The 25254-nt window shown below is 46.7% G+C and overlaps 1 protein-coding gene across 1 annotated transcript; it reads left to right on the forward strand.

The window, feature by feature from the left end:
* Positions 1-2640: 2640 nt before the first annotated feature.
* On the forward strand, positions 2641-25073 carry GINS2 (GINS complex subunit 2). The gene is made up of 5 exons (XM_082607687.1): positions 2641-2829; positions 3058-3172; positions 20867-20966; positions 23756-23882; positions 24096-25073. The coding sequence occupies exons 1-5, from the start codon at positions 2740-2742 to the stop codon at positions 24219-24221; spliced, it is 558 nt and encodes a 185-aa protein (XP_082463813.1). The 5' UTR covers positions 2641-2739; the 3' UTR covers positions 24222-25073.
* Positions 25074-25254: the final 181 nt, after the last annotated feature.

The following is a 25254-nucleotide window of genomic DNA, read 5'->3' on the forward strand; positions in this document are numbered from 1 at the left end:
CTTAATTCCTTACCACAGGGGTCATCTAGCTTCCTGGGGAGGCACTGTTCACAACAGGAGATAATGGTGCAAGGGCCCTGACCACCCCGTCTAAAGTAGCGCCCCATCCTCCCTCCCGCTTGACTTTTCCTCTTGTCTGTTTCCCTCTCTCTTTCCCCGACTTTCAGAGGCCAGGCCTGAGGATGGGCTCTCAGGAGTCCTCTCTGGATCCTGGGAGCGGCTCAGAGCTGGACTGGATTGGGACAAATCATTTCCCTTCCCAGTGTTCCGATTATAAGAACTTCCTGGGGAGCGTGTAAAGTGTGTGATTACTGAGTCGGAAAGGCTGGGTCTGGAGCTTAGGGAGGGGCATTTAAATCACAGTTTTCTTGAGGAATAATTCACATATTGTAAAATTCACCCTTTCAAAGTTTACAGTTCAGTAGTTTTTAGTATGTTTAGAGTTGAACAACCACCACCACTGTCTAATTCCAGAACATTTCTATCAACCTCAAAAGAAACTCCATCCCCCTCTCCCTCAACCCTGGTAACCACTAATCTAGTTCCTGTCTCTATGGATTTACCTCTTCTGCACAGTTCATATAAATGGAATCATATATGGTTTTTGTGTCTGGCCTCTTTCATGTAGTATAATGTTTTCAAGGGTCCTCCGCATTGTAGCATGCACCAGTGTTTCATTCCTGTCTATGGCCGAATAATATCCCGTAATAAGTATGGGCCACATGTTGTTTATCCAACCCTCAGCTGATGGACATTTGGTATTTCTACCTGCTGGCTATTGTGATTTGTGCTGCTTTAAGAAGCCCCCTAAGGACCTTGGTGTCTGCTCAAGTTTGAGACTCCAGGACGCCACCATTTTGCAGTGTGTAAAGCTGCACCCCCCTTGTCTTGTTCTCCCAGCAGCCCTGCAAGGTAAGCAGCGGCACTGTCCCCATCTTACCCATGAGGACACCAAGGTACCGGGCTCTGCTAGCTCTCCTGCTCATTCTGCTGAGGCCTCTCTGAATCTCCGCTTTCCAGCCAGCTTTTTTCCTTTGCTCTTTTACAAAAATTTTTGCGAAAATCAGGGAGGGAAGCCTCACCAAATTTGAAACACAGATATTTGCCAGTCAAGAAAACATTCCCCCATCAGTCAAAACCCAGACAAGCTGGCACACACTCTCTGCAGATGACTGAGGGAGCTTCTATTTTAGGAGGGGCCAGGTGGCCTACAGCTTCCCCTCCTCCCCAACCCCCCTGGGTACTCCTCTTCCTACCTCGCTTGCAGATGAAGAGACTGAAGTTCAGAGTGGTCACGTGTTCTCTCACACAGCGTCCTGAGGGATCTTTTATTTTCTTTGAAAGTATTTGTCTTCATAAATGACACAATGAAGGAAATCTCCAGGCCTGCAATGACAGCTTCCAATGCAGATAAACAACAGACAACTTTCCAGGCCATGCGAGCGAGCAGAACTGAATTATGGCCTTATTTCATTTCCCGGCAACCTGACATGGGGCAGGTTTCAGGGTGGTTAGAGAGGAAAGCGTGCCGTTTTCTGGGGTGAGACAGCTTTCCTGCTGGGATCTAGAAGCCTGAACTCCTCCTGTCACATATGCTTTTTCTTAGAGCCTAATGATCATGGTGTTGAACTCAACTCCCCCCCGCCCCCCGCCCCTTCCTGACGCCTCCCCACCCAGTTCTCTTCTAGCTGCTTCACCTCCCAGGAAGTTTTCCTGGCCTATTATCACCCCATCAAAATCCCTGATTAAAATCAACACTGTCCTCACCCAGACCCCTGAATCACAAGCCTGCAGGTGTGTGCATGTGAACATTCGGAATCTCCCCGGGGATGCTGACAGAGGAGGGTCTTAGAACCCCTGTTGTAAAGGTTCACATGAGCCCATGGTATAGAGGGCACCCGGACTGGCCAACAGATGAGCTCATCAATACGTTATTTGCCCCAGGTGGGCAAACTTGCCCCTTCACAAGTCTCACCTGGGGAGTCTGCCAAAGTGCGAATTGTGAGCCTCTCCCCTGCGGTTTCCGAATTGGAATATGTGGATGCAGTGGAGGAATCTGCGTTTTTTTTTCCTTTGGCCGCACCGTGCTGCTTGTGGGATCTTAGTTCCCCAACCAGGGATCAACCCGGGCCCAAAGCGCGGAGTCCTAACCACTGGACCGCCAAGGAATTCCCAGGAATCTTCATTTTTATAGATATTAACCCCGTGTACAGGGAAGGCAGAAGATTGTTAAGTTAAAGGAAACAACGCCTTCGCTCGCTCCGCTGCGGCCCGGGGCCGCGTCTGTGTAGCCAGGTCACGCTGTGACCAATTACATGCATTTACTCCTGGCCCCGAAGCCCACCCGCAGTTTGACTCGCGGTGTTGGCGGGCGCGCGCCCGGGGTAGGTGAAGGGACACCGAAGGCTGTACTAGGTGCAGGTGAGCCGGGGGCGCCAGGTGTGCTGCCCACGGGAGGGGCAAGGCCGGGACACGGGAGGGGCGGGGCCTGCCCACGAGAGGGGCGGGGTCTGCTCGCAGCCTCGTTCAGGCTCGCCAATCCGCGGGCTCGTAGCATCCGCTGTCCCCGCCTTCCGCCGCCCCGTGGAGGACGCTGCGTTTCTATAGGCCGGCCGAGGCTCCTTCCGGCCAGAGGCTGGGCATTGCTCGGTGGCGGGAAAGCGGCGGTTGCAGCGCGTCTTCCCGGACGCTGAGGGGCCGGAGGCGGCGGCGAGTCCCGGACTGACTGCGGGCCCCACTATGGACGCGGCCGAGGTGGAGTTTCTGGCCGAGAAGGAGCTGGTCACCATTATCCCGAACTTCAGTCTGGACAAGATCTACCTCATCGGGGTGAGACCCGCCGGGCCTCCGGCTCTCCCTGGTCGGTTCCCGCTTCCGGGAGGGGGGCTGGGCGGCGGGTCCAGCGCCCACAGGTGTCGTCGGGCGGCGTTCGGGACCCAGCGCAAATGAGCGGTGGGGCGCGGTGGGGCCGAGAGCGCGCTCGGGCTTCAGCCCGTGGACAGCAGAGGTCCAGCGATGCAGTTTTGAGGGACGGTGTGTGTGTGTGTTTGCTTGCAGGGCGACCTGGGGCCTTTCAACCCCGGCTTACCAGTGCAGGTGCCTCTGTGGCTGGCGATCAACCTGAAACAGAGACAGAAGTGTCGGCTGCTCCCCCCCGAGTGGATGGACGTGGGTGAGGACGTGGAGGGGGAGCGGGGTGTGGGGGGGAGCGGGGTGTGGTGGGGGAGGCGGGCCGTGGGGGCCGGGGTCGCCCTCCCGCGGGTGGAGGCAAGCGGTCCTTCCACGGACGCAGCGTCGCTCATCAGGTGAAATCAATGAATGCTTCCCAGCCTCAGCTGCGAGAGGCCGCGGACCACTGTTAGTAACGGTCGTTTGGGGTGTGTCTACAAATTCTAGTTCTGGTTTTGATTTTAAGATATTGCCACAAGCTTTTATTTTATTTTAATTCTAGTTTTATATTGCAGTATAGTTGATTAACAGTGTTGTGGTAGTTTCAGGTGTTCAGCAAAGTGAATCAGGTACATATACATGTATCTATTCTTTTTCAAATTCTTTTCCCACCTTGGTTATTACAGAATAGTGAGCAGAGTTCCCTGTGCTGTATAGTAGGTCCTTATTGATTATCTATTTTAAATATCATAGTGTGTATATGTCAACCCCAAACTACCAGTTTATCACTCCCCTCCACCTTTCCCCTTTGGTCACCATAAGTTTGTTTTCTAAGTCTGTGAGTCTGTTTACGTTTTGTAAATAAGTTCATTTGTATCATTTTTTTTTAAGATTCCGCATATAAATATTATCATATATTTGTCTTTCTCTGTCTGACTTATCTCAGTATGATAGTCTCCAGGTCCATCCATGTTGCTGCAAGTGGCATTCTTTCTTTCTTTTTTAATGGCTGAGTAATATTCCATTGTGTATATGTACCACATCTTTTTTATTTTTACATCTTTTTTTTTTTTTTTTTTTTTTTTTTTCTTTTTGCGGTATGCGGGCCTCTCACTGTTGTGGCCTCTCCCGTCGCGGAGCACAGGCTCCGGACGCGCAGGCCCAGCGGCCATGGCTCACGGGCCCAGCCGCTCCGCGGCATATGGGATCCCCCCAGACCGGGGCACGAACCCGTATCCCCTGCATCGGCAGGCGGACTCTCAACCACTGCGCCACCAGGGAGGCCCTATTTTTACATCTTTATTGGAGTATAATTGCTTTACAATGGTGTGTTAGTTTCTGCTTTATAACAAAGTGAATCAGCTATACATATACATATGTTCCCTTATCCCCTCCCTTTTGCGTCTCCATCCCACCCTCCCTATCCCACCCCTCCAGGCGGTCACAAAGCACCAAGCTGATCTCCCTGTGCTCTGCGGCTGCTTCCCACTAGCTATCTACCTCACGTTTGGTAGTGTATATATGTCCATGCCTCTCTTTCGCTTTGTCACAGCTTACCCTTCCCCCTCCCCATATCCTCAAGTCCATTCTCTAGTAGGTCTGTGTCTGCATTCCCGTTTTACTCCTAGGTTCTTCATGACATTTTTTTCCCCTTAAATTCCATATATATGTGTTAGCATACGGTATTTGTTTTTCTCTTTCTGACTTACTTCACTCTGTATGACAGACTCTAGGTCTATCCACCTCATTACAAACAGCTCAATTTCGTTTCTTTTTATGGCTGAGTAATATTCCATTGTATATATGTGCCACATCTTCTTTATCCATTCCTCTGTCGATGGACATTTAAGTGGCTTCCATGTCTGGGCTATTGTAAACAGGGCTGCAGTGAACATTGGAGTGCATGGATCTTTTCGAATTAAGTTTTGTCCCAGTAGATGCCCGGGAGTGGGATTGCTGGATCATGTGGTAATGCTATTTTTAGTTTCCTGAGGAACCTCCATACTCTTCTCCATAGTGGCTGTATCAGTTTACATTCCCACCAACAGTGCAAGAGGGTTCCCTTTTCTCCACACCGTCTCCAGTATTTATTGTTTGTAGGTTTTTTGATGGTGGACATTCTGACTGGTGTGAGGTAATATCTCATTGTAGTTTTGATTTGCATTTCTCTATTGATTAGAGATGTTGAGCATCTTCTCATGTGCCTGTGGACGTGTGTATGTTTTCTTTGGAAAAAAGGCTATTTAGGTCTCCTGTCTGTTTTTTGATGGGGTTGTTTGGTTTGTCTTTCTATTTTTTTTTTTTTTTTTTTTTTTTGTGGTATTGACCTGCATGAGATCTTTCTAAATTTTGGAGATTAATATTTTGTTGGTCACATCATTTGCAAATATTTTCTCCCATTCTGTGGGTTCTTTTCATTTTTTTTTTTTTTTTTTTTTTTTTGCGGTACGTGGGCCTCTCACTGTTGTGGCCTCTCCCGTTGCGGAGCACAGGCTCCAGACACACAGGCACAGCGGCCATGGCTCACGGGTCCAGCCGCTCCACAGCATGTGGGATCCTCCCGGACCGGGGCACGAACCCGCGTCCACCGCATCGGCAGGCAGACTCTCAACCACTGCGCCACCAGGGAAGCCCATGTCTTTTCATTTTGTATATGGTTTTCTTTGCTGTGCAAAAGCTTTTGTGTTTAAAGAGGTCCTGTCTGTTTATTTTTGTTTTTAAGTTTTATTTTATACCGGAGTATAGTTGATTAACAGTGTTCTGTTTGGGACTTTGCTGGTGGTACAGTGGTTAAGAATCCGCCTGCCAGTGCAGGGGACACGGGTTCGAGCCCTGGTCCAGGAAGATCCCACATGCCGCGGAGCACCTGAGCCTGTGCGCCACAACTACTGAGCCTGCATTCTAGAGCCTGCAAGCCACAACTACTGAGCCCGTGTGCCACAATTACTGAAGCCCACGCGCCTAGAGCCCGTGCTCTGCAACAAGAGAAACCACCGCAATGAGAAGCCGGCTCGCGGTAACAAAGACCCAACGCAGCCAAATAAATAAATAAGCAAAACAAAACAATGTTGTGTTAATTCCAGGTGTACAAAAAAGTGATTCAGTTATACATATACATGTATCTATTCTTTTTCAAATTCTTTTCCCATTTAGATTACTAGGATATTGAGCAGTGTTCCATGTGCTATACAGTAGGTGCTTGTTGGGTATCTATTTTAGGTATGGTAGTGTGTATATGTCAATTCCAAACTCCAAATTTATCCCTCATCTCCATTTCTCCCCTTTAGTAACCATAAGTTTGTTTTCTAAGTCTTGTGAGTCTGTTTCTGATTTGTAAATAAGTTCATTTCTCTCATTTTTTTTAGATTCTTCATATAAGCGATATCATATGATATTTGTCTTTGTCTGTCTGGCTTACTTTACTTAGTATGTTAATCACCAGGTTCATCCATGTTGCTACAAATGACATTATTTCATTCTTTTTTTATTTTTTAATTTTTTTATTGAAGCATAGGTGATTTTTTTAAACATCTTTATTGGAGTAAAATTGCTTTACAATGGTGTGTTAGTTTCTGCTGTATAACAAAGTGAATCAGCTATATGTAAACATATATCCCCATATCTCCTCCCTCTTGCGTCTCCCTCCCACCCTCCCTATCCCACCCCTCTAGGTGGTCACAGAGCACCGAGCTGACCTCCCTGTGCTAGCATGGGTGATTTACAGTGTTGTGCTAATCTCTGCTGTACAGCAAAGTGACTCACATGTGTACACATATATACATTCCTTTTCTTTCTTTTTTTCTTAAAGATTGGTACATTAGATCATTTATTTGTGGCAAGACAGACATTTCCATAGTGCATTTTTTCCCATAATAGAAGCTTTAAATATTCCCTTATTTTCCTTAGAAATTTGATTTTTGCTGGAAATGGACTAGATTTTTCAAGGTTTTTTAAAAAAATTTTAATTTTTGTTTATTGAAGTATATTTGATTTACAGTGTTGTGCCACTGTCTGCTGTACAGCAAAGTGACTCATTTATACACATACACTCATTTTTTATGTTCTTTTCAATTATGCTTTATCCCAGGACATTGAATATAGTTCACTGTGCTGTATAGTAGGACCTTGCTGTTTATCCATTCTCTATATAATAGTTTACATCTGCTAACCTCAAACTCCCAGTTGATCCCTCTCCCCCACCGCCCTCCCCCTTGGCAACCACAAGTATGATCTCTTATGTCTGTGAGTCTGTTTCTGTTTTGTAGGTAGGTTCATTTGTGCCATATTTTAGATTCCACATATAACTCATGGTATTTGTATTTCCCTTTCTGGCTTATTTCATTTAGTATGATAATCTGGTCTATCTGTGTTGCTGCAAATGGCATTATTTCATTCTTCTTAATGGCTGAGTAGTACTCCATTGTATATAGGTACCACATCATCTTTATGCATTCATATGTTGATGGACATTTAGGTGGCCGACATGTCTGGCCTAATTGTAAGCAGCACTGCAGTGAATATTGGGGTGCATGTATCCTTTCAAACCATGGTTTTCTCCAGATATATGACCAGTAGTGGGATTGCTGGGTCATATGATAACTTTAGTTTTTTAAGGAACCTCCATACTGATCTCCCTAGTGGCTGTACCAATTTACATTCCCACCAACAGTGTAGGAGGGTTCCCTTTTCTCCACACCCTCTCCAGTATTTATTGTTTGTAGAGTTTTCAATGATGGCCATTCTGACTGGTGTGAGGTGATATCTCACTGTAGTTTCAATTTGCATTTCTCTAAGAATTAGCGATGTTGAGCATTTTTTCATGTGCCTGTGGACATCTATATGTCTTCTTTGGAAGAAAGTGTATTTAGACCTTCACCCATTTTTTTATTGGGTTGTTTGTTTTTTCGATATTGAGCTACACGACCTGTTTGTAAATTTTGGAGATTAATCTTTTGTTGGTCACATCGTTTGCAAATACTTTCTCCCATTCTGTGGGTTGTCTTGTCATTTTTCTTATGGTTTCCTTTGCTTGCAGAAGCTTTTGAGTTCAGTGAGGTACCATTTGTTTTTTTTTGTTTGTTTGTTTTAATTTTTAAAAATTTATTTACTATTATTATTTTTTATTTATTTGTTTTGGCTGTGCCAGCTCTTTGTTGTGGCATGCGGGCTTCTGAGTTTTGACATGTGGGCTTCTTAGTTGTGGCCTGCGGGCTTCTTAGTTTTGGCATGCATGCAGGATCTAGTTCCCTGTTCAGGGATCAAACCAGGGTCCCCTGCATTGGGAGCTCAGAGTCTTTCCCACTGGATCACCAGGTAAGTCCCTTTTTGTTTTTAATTTTTATTTTATATTGGAGTATAGTTGATTAACAAGGTGTTATTTTCAGGTTTACAATGAAGTGTTTTAGTTATACATGTATGAACTCTTTTTCAAATTCTTTTTTCATTTAGGTTATTAGAGAATGTTAATCAGAGTTCCCTGTGCTGTACAGTAGGTCCTTGTTGGTTATGTATTTTAAATATAGTAGTGTGTACAGTAAGTCCCTACATATAGAACCTTCAAGTTGTGAACTTTCAAAGATGGGAACGTGCGTTCACATGTCCAGTCACGTCTGTTAGTTCACGTGTCTGGCGTACATTGCCATGTGCGTGCATCCTCTAGAAGTGGTTGTGCTTTGGTGTACTTTACTGTATAGAGTACACTAGTACGGTATCTTTATTTCAAGCTCAGGATGTCCGGAAGCAAGCATAAAAGCAGTGGTGATGTAGCTGGTACTGCTAAGAAGTGCCAGGCAATAACAGTGGAAACAAAAGTGAAAATAATTGAGAGAGTGGAGCGAGGCGAAAAGATGGCAGACGTCGCTCATTCTCATAACAAGAATCGTTCAACCACCAGCACGATCCTGAAGAACAAGGACAAGATCATGGAACATGTGAAGTCTGCTGTGCCGGTGATGTTGACAGTAATATCAAAGAAGCGTGGAAAAGTGATGGAGGGGATGCAGAAACTTCTCAGTATGTGGATGACGGATCAGCATCAGCGTCGAGTCCCGCTCAGTTTAATGCTGATTCAAGAGAAAGCCAAAAGCCTTTATGAAGACCTGAAGAAGCAACACGGCGAAGAATCAGAGGGCATATCTTCTAATGCCAGCCACGGCTGGTTTCATCAGTTGAAGACTGGAGCCAACTTCACAAAGTAAAAGTAAGTGGCGAGGCAGTGAGCGCAGATACAATAGCTGCCCGGGAATTTCCTGAAACAGTTTGAGAAATTATTGATGAAGGCATGTATTTACCTGAGCAGGTTTTTAATGTGGATGAGACAGGACTGTACTGGAAGAGGATGCCAGACTGAAGTTACATCAGTAAGGAGGAAAAGTTGATGCCGGGCTGTAAAGCAGCAAAGCATAGGCTAACTCTGTTGTTTGATGGCAGTGCTTCTGGTGATATGAAGCTGAAGCCTCTGTTTATCATTCAGAGAACCCAAGAGCCCTTAAAAACGTAGCCAAGGGCTCTCTTCCTGTTGTGTGGAAGAGTAACCCCAAAGCCTGGGTTATACAGGCCATTTTCCAGGATTGGTTTTTCTACCATTTTATCCCAGAGGTAGAGAAACATTGCTTGGAGAAGGACATCCCGTTCAACATTCTTTTGCTGCTCGACAGTGATCCGGGCTACCTCCCATTCATGAATGACTTTCATCCCAACGTCAAAGTAGTGCATCTGCCACTGAATACCATGTCGCTCATCCAACATATGGACCAGGGAGTTATAGCGACTTTCAAGAAATATTATTTACGTCACGCTTTTCGTCAGGCAGTAAAGGCGAGTGACCAAGCAGGAACAACTTTGTGACAGTTCTGGAAGGACTGTAACATCTACACGACCGTAAAAAAGATTGACTTTTCTTGGCATGACGTTATGGCCATCACCATGAATGGGGTTTGGAAGAACCTTTGCCCACAGTTTGTTCACGATTTTCTTGGATTTGAGAAGGTGGATGAGGAGTCCAAAGAGGTCTTCAGCAACGTAGTGACCCTCAGCGAGAGGCTGGAGCTAGATCTGCAAGAGGACGACTTCATTGAACTCCTTGCTGTGCAACACGAGGAGCTCACTACTGAAGACCTGAAGGGATTGGAGGCCCAGAGAAAGGACAAAGACAAGAGGAAGAGGTAACTGAAGAATCGAAGAGATTCACAACACAGGAAATGGCAAGGGGATTTTCTTTATTTGAGGGGACACTGTTGGTTTTTGAGGCACAGGACCCGAACACAGAATGGTACACGAGGGTTGCAGCAGCCGATCAGAATGCAGTCCAGCGCTACCGTGTCATCTGTGAGGAGATAAAAAGAACCACTACCCAGACATCACTGGATCATATTTTCAAGAGGGTAGATAGAATCGATCCAGCAAAGAACCAGAACCTGTGCCGTGAACGTCAGGCGTGAGTGAAATTGCAGCCTGCCCTCCGTCTCCTGTTGCTGACGGTCCTTCAGCTCTATCATGTCCCACCTCCTCTCCCTCCTCCAGTCAGGAACTCTTCTTGCTTGTTCACTCGATGCCAGCTCTGTATGCCAGCTGTTGTACTGTACTACTGTACTTTTCAAGGTACTGTACTGTAAGATTTAAAATGTTTCTTTATTTTTTTGTGTTTGCTTTTATGTATTATTTGTGTGAAAAGCATTGTAAACCAATTACAGTACAGTACTATATAGCCTATTGTGTTAGTTGGGTACCTACGCCAACTTCGTTGGACTTCTGAACAAATGGGGCTACGAATGCCCTCGTGGAACGGAACTTGTTTGTATGTGGGAAACTTACTGTGTATGTCAACCCCACACTCCCCAATTTATCCTTCCCCTACATCTTTTTCCTTTGGTAACCATAAGTTTGTTTGCTATGTCTGTGAGTCCATTTCTGTTTTGTAAATAAGTTCATTTGTATATTTTGTTTTAGATTCCGCATGAAGCCGTATCATATGATACTTGCCTTTCTCTGTGTGGCTTACTTCACTTAGTATGATAATCTCCAGGTTTGTGTTGCTGCAAATGGCATTATATCATTCCTTTTAATGGCTGAGTAATACCCCATTGTATATATGTACCACATCTTCTTTATCCATTCCTCTGTCAAAGGACATTTAGGTTGCTTCCATGTCCTGGCTATTTTAAGCAGCGCTGCAATGAACATTGGGGTGCATGTATCCTTTTGAATCATGTTTTTTTTCCAGATACATGCCCAGGAGTGGGATTCCTGGGTCATATGGTAGCTCTATTTTTAGTTTTTTTTTTAAGGAACCTCAATACTGTTTTCCATAGTGGCTGTACCAGTTTACATTCCCAGCAACAGTGTAGCAGGGTTCCCTTTTCTCCACACCCTCACCAGTCTTTATTATTTGTAGACTTTTTGGTGATGACCATTGTGACCAGTGTGAGATGATATCTCATTGTAGTTTTGATTTGCATTTCTCTAATAATTAGCGACATTGAGCATCTTCTCATGTGCCTGGGGCCATCTGTATGTTTTCTTTGGAGAAAAGTCTATTTAGGCCTCCCGTCCCCTTTTTTTTTTTTTTTTTTTTTCAGATACGCGTACCTCTCACTGTTGCGGCCTCTCCCGCTGCGGAGCACAGGCTCCGGACGCGCAGGCCCAGCAGCCATGGCCCACGGGCTCAGCCGCTCCGCGGCACGTGGGATCTTCCCGGACCGGGGCACAAACCCGCGTCCCCTGCATCGGCAGGCGGACCCTCAACCACTGCGCCCCCGGGGAAGCCCTGTCTTCTCGTTTTGTTTATGGTTTCCTTTGCTTGCAGAAGCTTTTGAGTTTAATGAGGTCCCATTTGTTTATTTTTGTTTTAATTTTTCTTCTCCTTTGGAGTTTAATTGATTAACAGCGTTGTTATTTTCTGGTGTACAGCAAAGTGATTCAGTTATACATATAAATGTCTCTCCTCTTTTTCAAATTCTTTTCCCATTTTGGTTATTACAGCATAGTGAGCAGAGTTCCCTGTGTTACACTGTAGGTCCTGTTGGTTATTTACTTGAAATATAGTAGTGTGTAGATGCCAGTCCCATACTCCCAGTTTATCCTTCCCCTCCACCTTTCCCCTTTGGTAATCATAACTTTGTTTTCTAAGTCAGTGAGTGTGTTTCTATTTTGTAAATAAGTCCATTTGTATATTTTGTTTTAGGTTCTGCATATAAGTGATACCATGTGATATTTGTCTTTCTGTCTCTGGCTTACTTCACTTAGTATGATAATCTCCAAGTCCATCCACGTTGCTGCAAATGGAATTATTTTATTTGTTTTTTTAAATCAAAGTATCGATGATGTGTAATGTTGTGTGCATCTCTGCTGTACAGCAAAGTGACTCAGTGATTCACATATATACATTCTTTTTTTTACATATTCTTTTCCATTATGGTTTATCCCGGGAGGTTGGATGTAGTTCCCAGTGCTAAACAGTAGGACCTTGTTTTTTATCTGTTCTAAATATGATAGTTTGCAGCTACCAACCCCAAACTCCCAGTCCATCCCTCTCTCCCTCCGCCCGTCCCGTTTGGCAGCCCCCAATCTGATCCCTGTGTCTGTGAGTGTGTTTCTGTTTTGTAGATAGGTTCACTTGTGCCATATTTTAGATTCCACGTGTAAGTGATATCACATGGTATTTGTCTTTCTCTTTCTGACTTACTTCACTTAGTATGATACTCTCTAGTTGCATCCATGTTGCTGCAAATGGCATTATTTCGTTCTTTTTTATGGCCAAGTGGTATTTCATTGTATATACGTACCACATCTTCTTTATGAAGATGGACATTTAGGTTTCTTCCATGTCTCAGCTCTTGTAAGCAGTGCTACCATGAACACAGCGGTGCGTGTATCTTTTTCAGTTATACTTTTGTCCGGGTATGTGCCCAGGAGTGGGATTGCTGGATCCTATGGTAGTTCTAGTTTTAGTTTCTGAGGAACCTCCATACTGTTCTCCACAGTGGCTGCACCAACTTACATTCCCACCAAGAGTGTAGGAGGGTTCTCCTTTCTCCGCACCCTCTCCAGCACTTACTGTTTGTGGGCTTTTTGATGATGGCCGTTCTGACTGGTGTGAGGTGGTATTATAGTTCTGATTTGCATTCCTCTAATAATTAGCGATGTTGAGCACCTTCTCATGTGCCTGTGGATGTCTGTATGTTTTTTTTGGAGAAAAGGCTATTTAGGTCTCCTGTCCATTTTTTGATGGGGTTGTTTGCTTTTTTGATATTGAGTTGCATGAGCTCTTTGTAAATTTTGGAGATTGATTTCTTGTCGGTCCCATCCTTTGCCAGTATTTTCTCCCATTCTGTAGGTTGTCGTTTCGTTTTGTTTATGGTTTCCTTTGCTGTGAAAAGCTTTTGAGTTTAATGAGGTCCCATTTGTTTATTTTTGTTTTGGTTTTAATTTTTATTTTATATTGGGGTTTTGTTGATTAATAATGTTGTGTTAGTTTCAGGTATACAGTATAGTGATTCAGTTTTACATATACATGTATCTACTCTCTTTCAAATTCTTTTCGCATTTCGGTTATTACAGGATAGTGAGCGGAGTTCCCTGTGTTATACAGTAGGTCCTTGTTGGTTATTTATTTGAAATAGAGTAGTGTGTATATGTCAGTCCCGTACTCCCAATTTATCTTTCCCCTCCACTTTTCTCCTTTGGTAACTGTAAGTCTATTTTCTAAGTCTGTGAGCCTGTTTCTATTTTGAAAATAAGTCCGTTTGCATATTTTGTTTTAGATTCTGCACATAAGCTGTATTGTATGATATTTGTCTTTCTCTGTCTGGTTTACTTCACTTAGTATGATAATCTCCATGTCTGTCTGTGTTGCTGCAAATGGCATTATGTCATTGCTTTTAATGGCTGAGTAATACTCCAGTGTATATATGTACCACATCTTCTTTATCCATTCATCTGTTCGTGAACATTTAGGTTGCTTCCTTGTCTTGGCTATTGTAAGCAGCACTTCAGTGAACTTTGGGGTGCATGTGTCCTTTCAAACCGTGGTTTTCTCCAGATATATGACCAGGAGTGGGATTGCTGTATCTTATAGTAGCTCTATTTTTAGTTTTTTAAAGAACGTCCATAGTGTTTTCCATAGTTACTGTACCAATTGACATTCCCACCAACAGCATAGGAGGGTTCCCTTTTCTCCACACCCTCTCCAGTGTTTATTGTTTGTATACTTTTTTTTTTTTTTTTTTTGGTACGTGGGCCTCTCACTGTTGTGGCCTCTCCCATTGCGGAGCACAGGCTCCGGACGCGCAGGCTCAGCGGCCATGGCTCACGGGCCCAGCCGCTCCGCGGCATGTGGAATCTTCCCGGACCGGGGCACGAACCCGTGTCCCCTGCATCGGCAGGCGGACTCCCAACCACTGTGCCACCAGGGAAGCCCTGTTTGTATACTCTTTGATGTTAGCCATTCTGACTGGCGTAAGGTGATATATCATTGTAGTTTTGATTTGCATTTCGCTTATAATTAGTCATGTTGCGAATCTTTTCATGTGCCTCTTGGCCCTCTGTATGTCTTCTTTGGAGAAAAGTCTATTTAGGTCTTCCCCCTTTTTATATCGGGTTGTTTGGTTTTTTGGGTATTGAGGTGCATGAGCTGTTTGTAAATTTTGGAGATTAAGCTTTTGCCAGTCACAACGTTTGCAAATATTTTCTCTCATTCTGTGAGTTGTCTTGTCATTTTCTTTATGGTTTTGTTTGCTTGCAAAAGCTTGTGAGTTTAATGAGGTCTCACTTGTTTATTTTTGTTTTTATTTCCATTATTTTAGGAGACAGGTCAAAAAGATTTCGCTGTGATTTATTTCAGAGTGTTTTGCGTATGTTTCCCTCTAAGAGTTTTTAGTATCCCAGCCTTACACGTAGGTCTTTAATTCTGTTTGAGTTTATTGTTATGTAGGCTGTTAGACAGTGTTCCAGTTTCAGTCTTTGACATGTAGCTGTCCTGTACACACTGGAACACTGAGTACCAGTGTAGCACCACTTCCTTAAGAGAAAGTCTTTTCTCCATCATATAGGTTTACCTCCTTAGTCGTAGATTAACTGGCCATAAGTTTGTGTGTTTGTTTCTGAGCTTTCTTTGATCTGTATTTTTTGTGTTTGCCTGTAGCATACTTTTTTTGATTACTGTAGCTTTTTGTAGTATAGTCTGAAGTCAGGGAGCCTGATTGCTCAAGTTTCGTTTTCTCTTGTCAGGATTCCTTTGGCAATTCCGCATGTTTTTTGTTTCCATACGCATTTTAAAATGTTTTGTTCCAGTTCTGTGAAAAATGCCACTGTTAATTTCATAGGGATTGATTGCATCGACTCTGCAGAATGACTTGGGTAGTATGGTGATATTGACAACATTGATCTTCTAGTTGAAGAACATGGTATATCTTTCCATCTGTTTGTATCATCTTTGATTTCTTTCATTAGTGTGTTAAAGTTTTCAGAGTACAGGTCTTTTGTCTCCTTAGGTAGGTTTATTCCTGGGAATTTTATTCTTTTTAATGTGCTGGTAAATGGGGTTGTTTCTTTAATTTCTGGTTCTGATCTTTCGTGTTAGTGTATAGAAATGCAACAGATTTCCGTGTATGTATTTTGTATCCTGCCACTTTGCTGAATTCATTGATCAGCTCTTGTAGTTTTCTGGTAGCATCTTTAGGATTTTCTATGTATAGTATCCTGTCATCTTCAAACAGTGACGGTTTTACTTCTTTTCCAATTTGGATTCCTTTTATTTCTTTTTCTTCTCTGATTGCCATGATTAGGACTTCCAAACTATGTTGAATAAAAGTGGAGAGGGTGGGGCTTCCCTGGTGGCACAGTGGTTGAGAGTCCGCCTGCCGATGCAGGGGACACAGGTTTGTTCCCCCGTCTGGGAAGATCCCACATGCTGTGGAGCAGCTGGACCCGTGAGTCATGGCCGCTGAGCCTGCGTGTCTGGAACCTGTGCTCCGCAACGGGAGAAGCCACAACAGTGAGAGGCCTGCATACCGCAAAAAAAAAAAAAAAAGTGGAGAGGGTGGACATCCTTGTTCTTGATCTCATAGGAAATGCTTTCAGGTTTTCGCCGTTGAGTATGATGTTAGCTGTAGGTTTGTCATATATGGCCTTTATTATGTTGAGGTAGGTTCCCTCTATGCCCACTTTCTGGAGAGTTTTTATTATAAATTGGTGTTGAATTTTATCAGAAGCCTTTTCTGCATCTATTGAGATGATCATATGGTTTTGTTTGTTTGTTTTTGTTTTATTTATTTATTTATGGCTGACTTGGTTCTTCGTTGCTACGCGCGGGCTTTCTCTAGTTGCTGCGAGCGGGGGCTACTCTTCATTGCGGTCCACGGGCTTCTCATGGCGGTGGCCCCTCTTGTTGTGGAGCACGGGCTCTAGGTGCGCGGGCTTTAGTAGTTGTGGCTCGTGGGCTCTGGAGCGCAGACTCAGTAGTTGTGGCTCGTGGGCTCTAGAGCGCAGGCTCAGTAGTTGTGGCTCACAGGCTTAGTTGCTCCATGGCATGTGGGGTCTTCCCAGAACAGGGCTCGAACCTGTGTCCCCTGCATTGGCAGGCGGATTCTTAACCACTGAGCCACCAGGAAAGTCCGATCATATGGTTTTTATTCTTCAGTTTGTTAATATGGTGTATCACACTAATTGATTTGCAGATATTGAAAAATCCTTCCAACTTTGGGATAATCCCACTTGATCATGGTGTATGATCCTTTTAGAGTATTGTTCAATTCGGTTTGCCGGTATTTTGTTGAGGATTTTTGTGTCTGTTCATCAGTGATATTAGCCTGTAATTTTCTTTTTTTTATGGTATCTTTGTCTGGTTTTGATATTAGAGTGATGGTGGCCTTATAGAATGAGTTTGGGCGTGTTCTTCTCATTGCAGTGGCTTCTCTTGTTGCAGAGCACGGGCTCTAGGCACGACGGCTTCACAGGCCTCTAGAGCGCAGGCTCAGTAGTTGTGGCACGTGGGCTTCAGTAGTTGTGGCACACAGGCTCTAGAGCGCAGGCTCAGTAGTTGTGGTGCACGGCCTTAGTTGCTCCGCGGCATGTGGGATCTTCCTGGACCAGGGCTCAAACCCGTGTCTCCTGCATTGGCAGGCGGATTCTTAACCACTGCGTCACCAGGGAAGTCCCGATGAACCTTTAAAATGTTACATTAAGTGAGAGAAGAACCAGACACAAAGACCAACTATTGTATTCTTCTATTTATATGAATTGTTCAGAGCAGGCATATCCACAGAGACAAAGAAGATTAGTGGTTGCCTAAGGATGAGGGTTTGAGCAGGTGATGGAACCATTATGGGCTTCCTTTTGGGGTGATGAAAATGTTCTGAAGCTGATTGAAGTGATGGGTGCACAACTCTGTGAATATACTAAAAACCATTGAATGGGTGAATTGTATGGTATGTTGATTACACCTCAGTAAAGCTGTTGGAAAAAAACCGAAAAGAAAATACCGCATCAAAGAGGCACACGGGGGCCTCCCTGGTGGCGCAGTGGTTGAGAGTCCGCCTGCCGATGCAGGGGATACGGGTTCGTGCCCCGGTCTGGGAGGATCCCATATGCCGCGGAGCGGCTGGGCCCGTGAGCCATGGCCGCTGGGCCTGCGCATCCGGAGCCTGTGCTCCGCAACGGGAGAGGCCACAACAGTGAGAGGCCCGCATACCGCAAAAAGAAAAAAAAAAAAAAAAAAAAAAAAAAAAAAAAAAAAAAAAAAGAGGCACACGGTCTTCATCCTGAACCGTTGCAGTCTTTTTCTCACCCCGGAGCTATGAATGGCTCATTACTAGTAAAGAATGAATGTCACATTTATTTGGGGTCGGGGTTGGGGGGCATATGAAATTTGAAAAGCCTCTGAGAGATTTTGATTATCCCCTTCCCTTTGGAAATCACCCAGGGGTACCTGCCTCCTAGAAGCTAGGACACTTGGAGCCAGGTGCACTCAAATACAGTTTAAGAAACATTGCTCGGGCATTTTGTCTTTACTTCCTGTCCCAAAGGGGTGTGTGAATCTGGTGGTCCTGAAACATGACAGGAAACTCCAGTCCCTTCTGCTCTGAAGGGCTTTTTTTTAAGCAGGGACCTGCCCACCAGGCCCTGGTTCTGTTGCCACTGCATCCCTTTCTGTCAGTTTTGGCCTATTCTAACCCAGGTGACAGAGGGCAAGAGCCTGTGTCGTGGGAGGGCCAGAGTCAGAGAGAAGGTGCGGAGACAGTTTGCCTGAGGCTTCTCATACGCCTGGGCAATCCTGCGGTGACAGGGAGTGCAAATCACTAGTCAGTCCGTGGGTCCTGCCCGGGAGCCAGCTGCTGCTTCTGCCGCTGTAGATTAGTTCTACCTGTTCTTGGATGGCATATGAATGGAATCATCTGGCATGTCAGTTTTTCTCTGACTTCTCTTATTCATCATATACTGTTGTTGAGATTCGCCCCTGTTGTCGCACGTGTCCTTACGTCATTCTTTCATCGCTGAGTAGTGTTTCCTTCGCTGTGTGAGTATTCCACAGCTGGATCCCCCATCCTTCTGTTGGTGGATATTTGGGTCGCTTCCCATTTTAGGCTACTGTGAAGAAGGCTGCTTTGAGCAGTCGTGTCTGAGTCTTTTTGCGGGTATGTATTTTTATTTCTCTCGGGTAAATAAATACCTAGAGTCGTGGAACTGCCAGCTCGTAGGGCAGACAGTGCTTCACTCTGTGAGAAACTGCCCGGGAGCCCTGCAGAGCGGTCGAGCCCCTCCTCTAACCCAGCGGAAACATACGAGTTACTGTTGTTCCGCTCCTGGCCGTCACTGGGTGTTGTCGGTCTTTTTGATTCGTTGCAGGGTGTGAACAGAGGTGTTTCATACCCTGACTTAGATGTGGAAAAGAAAGAGACTCAGTCTGCGCTGTGGAGATGAGTGTGCGGAGAGGGCGGTGGGGGGTTAGCCCGGCAAGAGCTCAGGGTGGCTCGACCAGTGAGTTGCTGGAAGCGGGCGGATGCGGTTGGCATCTAGGCGTATTTTGAAGAAAAGGATCAGCAGGATTTGCTGAAGGACAGACCGTGGGATCAGAGGGAAGAGGTGGGGGTGCCCACCAGGGTCGCTGGCGGGGCTGCTGTCTCCTGAGACTGGGCGGATCGCAGGGACCGTGTGGGCTAGAGTGGGAGCCGGGAGGGGGTTTGAACATGCGACCCTGGAGGTGCCTGTTAGACATCCAAGTGGCAATATTGTGGGCAGTGGGGCATCTGAGTCAGGAGGTCAGGGGAGGGGCTGAGCTGGGATTCTAGGTGTGGAAGGCGTCCTGAGAGCATAGGTGGCGTTTAAATGAAGTGCGGTGAGAACACGTGGGATGCGGGTATAGGCGGTGGAGAAGGGCTGAGGGCAGGAGCTCTGTGCTCCAGTGTGCCGAGGTCAGGAAGGCCTGGAGGAGGCGGGGAGATGAGAGGAGAACTTGGTGAGAGTGGTATCCCAGACGCCAAGTGATAAACACACCCCAAGGACTGGCCCTTGTCAGACGTGACGAGGCCTGAGATGTGGCCGTTGGGTTTGGCTGAGCAGAGGTGGTGGCCTCGGTGAGCCGTGTCAGAGGGTGGGACAGTCGCCCGCCCGAACAGTTAATGCCGATGTCGGGGAATTCTTGAAGTTTTGTTGTGAAGGGCATGAGAAATGAACTGGTAGCTGGAGGAGGATTTGGTGTCAGGGGAGGGTTTTCTTTTTAAGCTGGAAGACGTTGCATCGAGTTTGATGGAATGCTCCGACAGCGAGGGCACGAGGGGTCACTCAGGGGTGAGGACAGGTGCCGAAGCGTGTCCTGTGCGGGTGAGGGGAGGGCCAGCGCGCCCCTTAGAGGATGCGGCGGCGGTAGTGCGCGGAGCCCCGCGAGGCGCTGGGAAGAAAGCGTGGAGAGGGCGGGCAGGATGGAAAGTGAGAGGGCGGCTGGAGCCGGAGAGTGTGAGGATTGCAGGGCAGCACCGAGGGCCCTTGGAGATGGGTGGCCAGTCATTTCAAACGAGGCCCCACTGCAGAGTTCTGTCTGCGTGTCCCTTCACCCTAGCGTGCAGTGGCGGGTTCAGGACTCGGGTTTTCTCAGGCCAGGAGGAAGGACAGAAGGGGAGGGGGTGAGGCGTGTGGAGGTTGTTCCTGTGGATGGAATTGGACTCAGCAGTTTGATTCCAGATGTGGGGCTTTCAACCCTGGATTAGTTGTAAGTTGTCTTGCTCTCTTCTGAACAAGGTTTAATATAAATAAGTAAATTTCTCCAGTCACTGGTTACTGTCATCACTGCTTGCATCAAAGGTAGAATACTTCACTCTTTACCTAAGAAAAGGACTTCAGACTCTGACATACTGTTGTTTTCAGTCATATATTCTGCAGGCCCAGCAATAACAATAACCCAAATCTACCACCTTCTCTAAGAGAAGTGCTTGAGGAAATCAGCCCAGTGATGTCTAGTTAGTGATATGTTATTTCAAAAAGTGGGTTTCTTAAATGTATTTTTTATTTATTTATTTATTTATTTTATTTATTTTATTTTTTATTTTTTTTAATAAGTTTTCCTTTTTTGTTTTTTGGCTTTTTATTTATTTATTTATTTATTTATTTTTGCTGTGTTGGGTCTTCGTTTCTGTGCGAGGGCTTTCCCCAGCTGTGGCAAGCGGGGGCCACTCTTCATCGCGGTGCGCGGGCCTCTCACCATCGCGGCCTCTCTTGCTGCGGAGCACAGGCTCCAGACGCGCAGGCTCAGCAATTGTGGCTCACGGGCCCAGCCGCGCCGCGGCATGCGGGATCCTCCCAGACCAGGGCTCGAACCCGCGTCCCCTGCATTAGCAGGCAGATTCTCAACCACTGTGCCACCAGGGAAGCCCTAAATGTATTTTTTAGTTGATTGACTAGGTAATATAGGTACTTGGTAAATTTGGAAGGTTTTAAAACTATATTTTGCTCATGGTCATGGTAAAATGTACACACTTCTGAATTTCAGAAAAGTTGGAGAAGATTCGGGATCATGAACGAAAGGAAGAAACTTTTACCCCTATGCCCAGCCTTTACTACATGGAGCTCACCAAACTCCTGTTAAATCAGTAAGTACCTCTCACTTCTTTGAACCCACATGCACGACGGAACCCCCAGTTCCCAGCCCACCTCCTTTCGTGCTCCACGCTCATGACCGAGGGAAGTGGTAGCTCTGGCCCCCAGGTCCTCAGGCAGTAGTCTGGGAGTCGGTGGTGGGCGCGCACACACTGGCGGGCTCTGTCTCTCCCTGTTTCTCTTTTTTCCCTTTCTCCACCCTTCCCTCTCCTGGTGAATCCCGTGGTTCTTTCCATTCTGCGTCCTACCCGTCACTTGATATTGGACTCCAGTAACAGCCCATCATCTCTAGCAGTAGCCTTTTTCTTAACTGCAAATGTTTTATTAGTCGAGCTGCACCCCTTTTCTCCTTTGGGCCTGTGCATCTGCGTTCTTGTATCTCTTGCACAGGAAGGGGCCAGGGGTCGCATTTTCCTTCGACCCTGGGCTAGAAGGCAGGTCCACTGGGGCAAAACTGTTTTCCCTCATCCAGTTCAGGCTCCCCATGGGCTTCTAATTCATTCTCCGCCTTGCAGCCGGAGTGGGCTTTCAGAGATACAGCTGCCACGTGAGTCCCTTGCTCCTCGGAGCCTCTCTAGGGTCTGAAGTCCTGATCATGGTATTCGAAGCACCGCATAGCCTGGTTCCCTTCTCCCGTCTCTCACCACTCTCTGCAGTCCTTCCCTCCGATGCTCTAGGGTTCAGGCTCACGTTGGCCTCCTTCCCTTCTTCACACGTGCCCAGGTCCTCAGAGTGCACAGGCACACAATTGTGTGTGTGTATGTGTATGTGTGTACACACCGTCCTTCTGCCCAGTGAGTCCACCTATTCCCCGCTCCCTCCTCGGGTTTAGCATGGCAGGTCCTCCCAGGTTACGTGTACCTGTCCTCGTGGCAGCTCTGAACCCCTCTATAGCACTTGTCAGGTGTAACTCTCTAACTGCTGTCTGCCTGTGCTGTTCCCACCCCCGCCCCCGGGTCTCACGGGCAGGGACCGTCTTGCGTGCCCCCCGCACAGTGTCTGCTACTCACATGTCTGTGGAATCAATGAATGCATCAGTGCACGGGGCAGGCAAGTGTGGCTGCTTAGAATGTAATTTGCACAAGGTCAAGCTTTTGAAGCCCTGAGCACCTTTTCATTGATGGAGTCCAGAGCAGAACCAGAACAAAAGTTGGAAGCTCCCTACTGCCTACCGAAGAGCAGCAGGGGCGGGGGGCCCACCTTGTGGCACTGTGGAATTCAAGTGAAAATCTGCATAACGTGGACTTGTCCTTGAGTTGACACGTGGCTGCAGTTGTGTAGTTCACAACATTCTCAGCATTCAACATGCTAAGCGTCCCACCAGGTAGTGGAGATGGTCATGTAGGCTTGAGTTCCAGTTTTGTGGGGAAGAGATGCGACCCTGTTGACAGATGTGGTATAACCCCGCAGTGTGTGCTCATGCTGTTCAGAGTGTGTCGGGGTGCCACCCTCATGCCTGGTGCTGCCAGAGAAGGGATCCCTGTCTTGGAGGCTGAGGGGAAGTTTACTGGAGGAGAGGGCAGTGTAGGTCGGAGGACAGAAGGTGGAAGGGCCTGGATTTGTGGAGCAGGGCTGTCGGGACCTGCACGGACTGAGCGAGGGCAGGGCGGTGGCCGCGGCGTCCCCAGGAGGGTGTTCGGGCAGGCGGGCGTCATCCGGAGGATATGACACGGCTGCTGTTGTAGGGGAGTGTGACTTCAGAAGGGAGGATCTGGGGGCAGAGGGGAGGCCTGTTCACCTTCAGTGTTTGAAGTTCAGTGCGTTACGTACGCAGTTCCTATCGAAACCCTTGTTTCATAATTCCTTAGAGCCATCCATTCAGTGACGGGACCTCGGTTCTGCAGTGCAGGTCACGAGGAGCTGGGGTCCTTTGTTCTTTAACCTGCTGTTCAGAGCGTAAGATCCAAATGTTTGGGTCTTAAATAAAATCTGCTGTATCAACTGTATACTACTGATTCTCCATCTACTCATCTTGAGCTAATTCTAGCCTGTGGAGAGAGCCTTGCCAGCGTATCCTAGGATGCCTGGTGATGAACGGTGTTGGCTTTTGCTTTTGTCTTCTAGTTTGTCTCTTCCTTCAAAGGTTAGTGTTTAAAAATGTGTCACGCAGGAAGGCTCTTAGTGCGGCCCCGCTGACTCCAGTCAAACTTTTACCCAGAATTCGCTGTGTGTAGGTGTGCTGTTTATGCTCATTTGCGATTTGTTCTGTGACTTTTGCAAATGTATCTTTGTTTTCTCTGTAGAGTGGGACAGTCCCTATCCTTCAGGGATTTTGTGAGGATAGAAATGCCTGGCACAGAGCCTTCGTCTTCTTTCCCTAGTGGGTTGTAGCCCTTGGATAACAGATGGGGTATTAGCATTAGAGGTCATGACCGCTGAGCCAGCCTTTGAAAGAAATTCATTCTCCATGGAAATTCTATAGCATAGAACACTCAGTTATCCTGAGTCAGTGAGGACCGACTCAGAGCTTCTTCTCCAAGATCTAATTTTTTTTGGTGAATAACAGAAGTCCTTGTACCACAGCTTGCCCAGGGACAACTAACATGAGCACAGATAACTCGGTGAGGATCACGGCTGAATTTTCTTGGTGCCAAGCTTAACTGCTAGAAATCCTTACATTTTAAAAAAATGAAAAAGCGAAACAAATTTTGAGTCTAGAACAGCTTGTGCATTTTTGCCTAAATCCAAGCAGCGTTTACACAGAAGCCACTTCTACCTGGAAGTTGCCTTAGTTTACTGAGTGCTTCCTTATGCGAGGTATTTCACCTTTTGCTTCCTTTAGTGCTTCAGACAACATCCCGAAAGCAGACGAGATCCGGACCCTGATCAAGGACGTGTGGGACACTCGTACAGCCAAGCTCCGGGTGTCTGCCGACAGCTTCGTGAGACAGCAGGAGGCACACGCCAAGGTGGGCACGCGGTGGGCCACCCGCGGGGGCCGGGTGCTCTGTGGGACAGCCCGCGGCATCTCGTCTGCTTCGGGCATCGCGGGAAGGGATAACGAGCCACGCGGGGCTTTCAGAAAATTATTACTCGTTGGTGCCTTAATTTTATCCAGTAGATGTAACCTTTCGTGAAATCCAAGACTCAGCCAACCCGGTCTGTTTGCCCTTGTGTTTTAGCTGGATAACTTGACCTTGATGGAGATCAACACCAGTGGGGCTTTCCTCACACAAGCGCTCAATCACATGTACAAACTCCGCACGAACCTGCAACCTTCTGACAGCGCCCAGTCTCAGGACTTGTAGGCAGAGACTGGTTTGTAGAGGCCCGTGTCTGCCGGCAGGAGGCTCACCGGGTGGCCTGAGTGCTCGGGACGTGACAGAGGTACTCACATTTCCAGAGTTCTAGAACCACTTCTGAATGTATGCAAAAAAAGTGCAGTGAGGCAAGGGATGGGTTTATAACCTTGTTGGAAAGCAACAGGCTTGTGCTTAGTCCTCGAGGCATTCTGTAATTCCACGTCTGTATCTGGGAGCCAGCTGTCCTTTCGTGGGGAGATGAGAAAAAGCATTGGCAGAACGAATGATTTCCCTAGCAGAGCTCTGGGTCTCCTGCACGGGACTGTCGTGTGCAGGTGAGTGGTGACGTCGGTGTTGCTTTTAAGATGGAGATATAGCAGGATGGTAACGTGGCCGTGGCCATTTTTCTCCCTTCTTGACCCTGATCTCTTGGGCTAAATTTAGAGTCTGCTACAGAGGCTGTTCACAGAGGACAGCAGATGAGTGGCGACTGACAGCAACCCATATGCTCTGATACACAATAAAGATGGAATCAACCCACATCTCTGTTGGGTTTTTTTCCTGCATAACTGCCACGCAAAGGAGCAGGCCAAGTGGCTAGAATGATCTGATGGACCCAACTGGAGAGGTTTAGCAGGCAGCTGTGAACTTCCGACCGACACTCCGGGTATCTCTTGTTCTCTCGGCTGCTTTTGGGTAAGGCCCTAAGGCGTTGCTTATCAGCAAGAGGAATGTCAGGGGAAAATCAATTCCGTGTTATCTAGTGTGTGAGTGAAGCTGAAGACACGATGGCAGGGGGAAAAGTGGAGCCTATTACGTGCTTCTTGATGGACTGAGGGAAGACGGTTCTAGGAAGCAGTGGCTCAGGTAACAGTATTGGTTTTTTTCCCTACGAGGAAAATAAGCGCTAGGATTGCTCAGTCCCTTACAGAAAAGTATGTTACCTGGGGCGGGGGGGGGGGTGATCGTCTAGTCCTGTAATGAGCAGGTTCGGTAACCAGCTGGCTTCCAAGGGCAGCGCTGTCAGTCAAAAGCAGTC

This window comes from Mesoplodon mirus (genome assembly GCF_964341445.2).
Source record: "Mesoplodon mirus genome assembly, chromosome: 19".
Classification (NCBI taxonomy): domain Eukaryota; kingdom Metazoa; phylum Chordata; class Mammalia; order Artiodactyla; family Ziphiidae; genus Mesoplodon; species Mesoplodon mirus.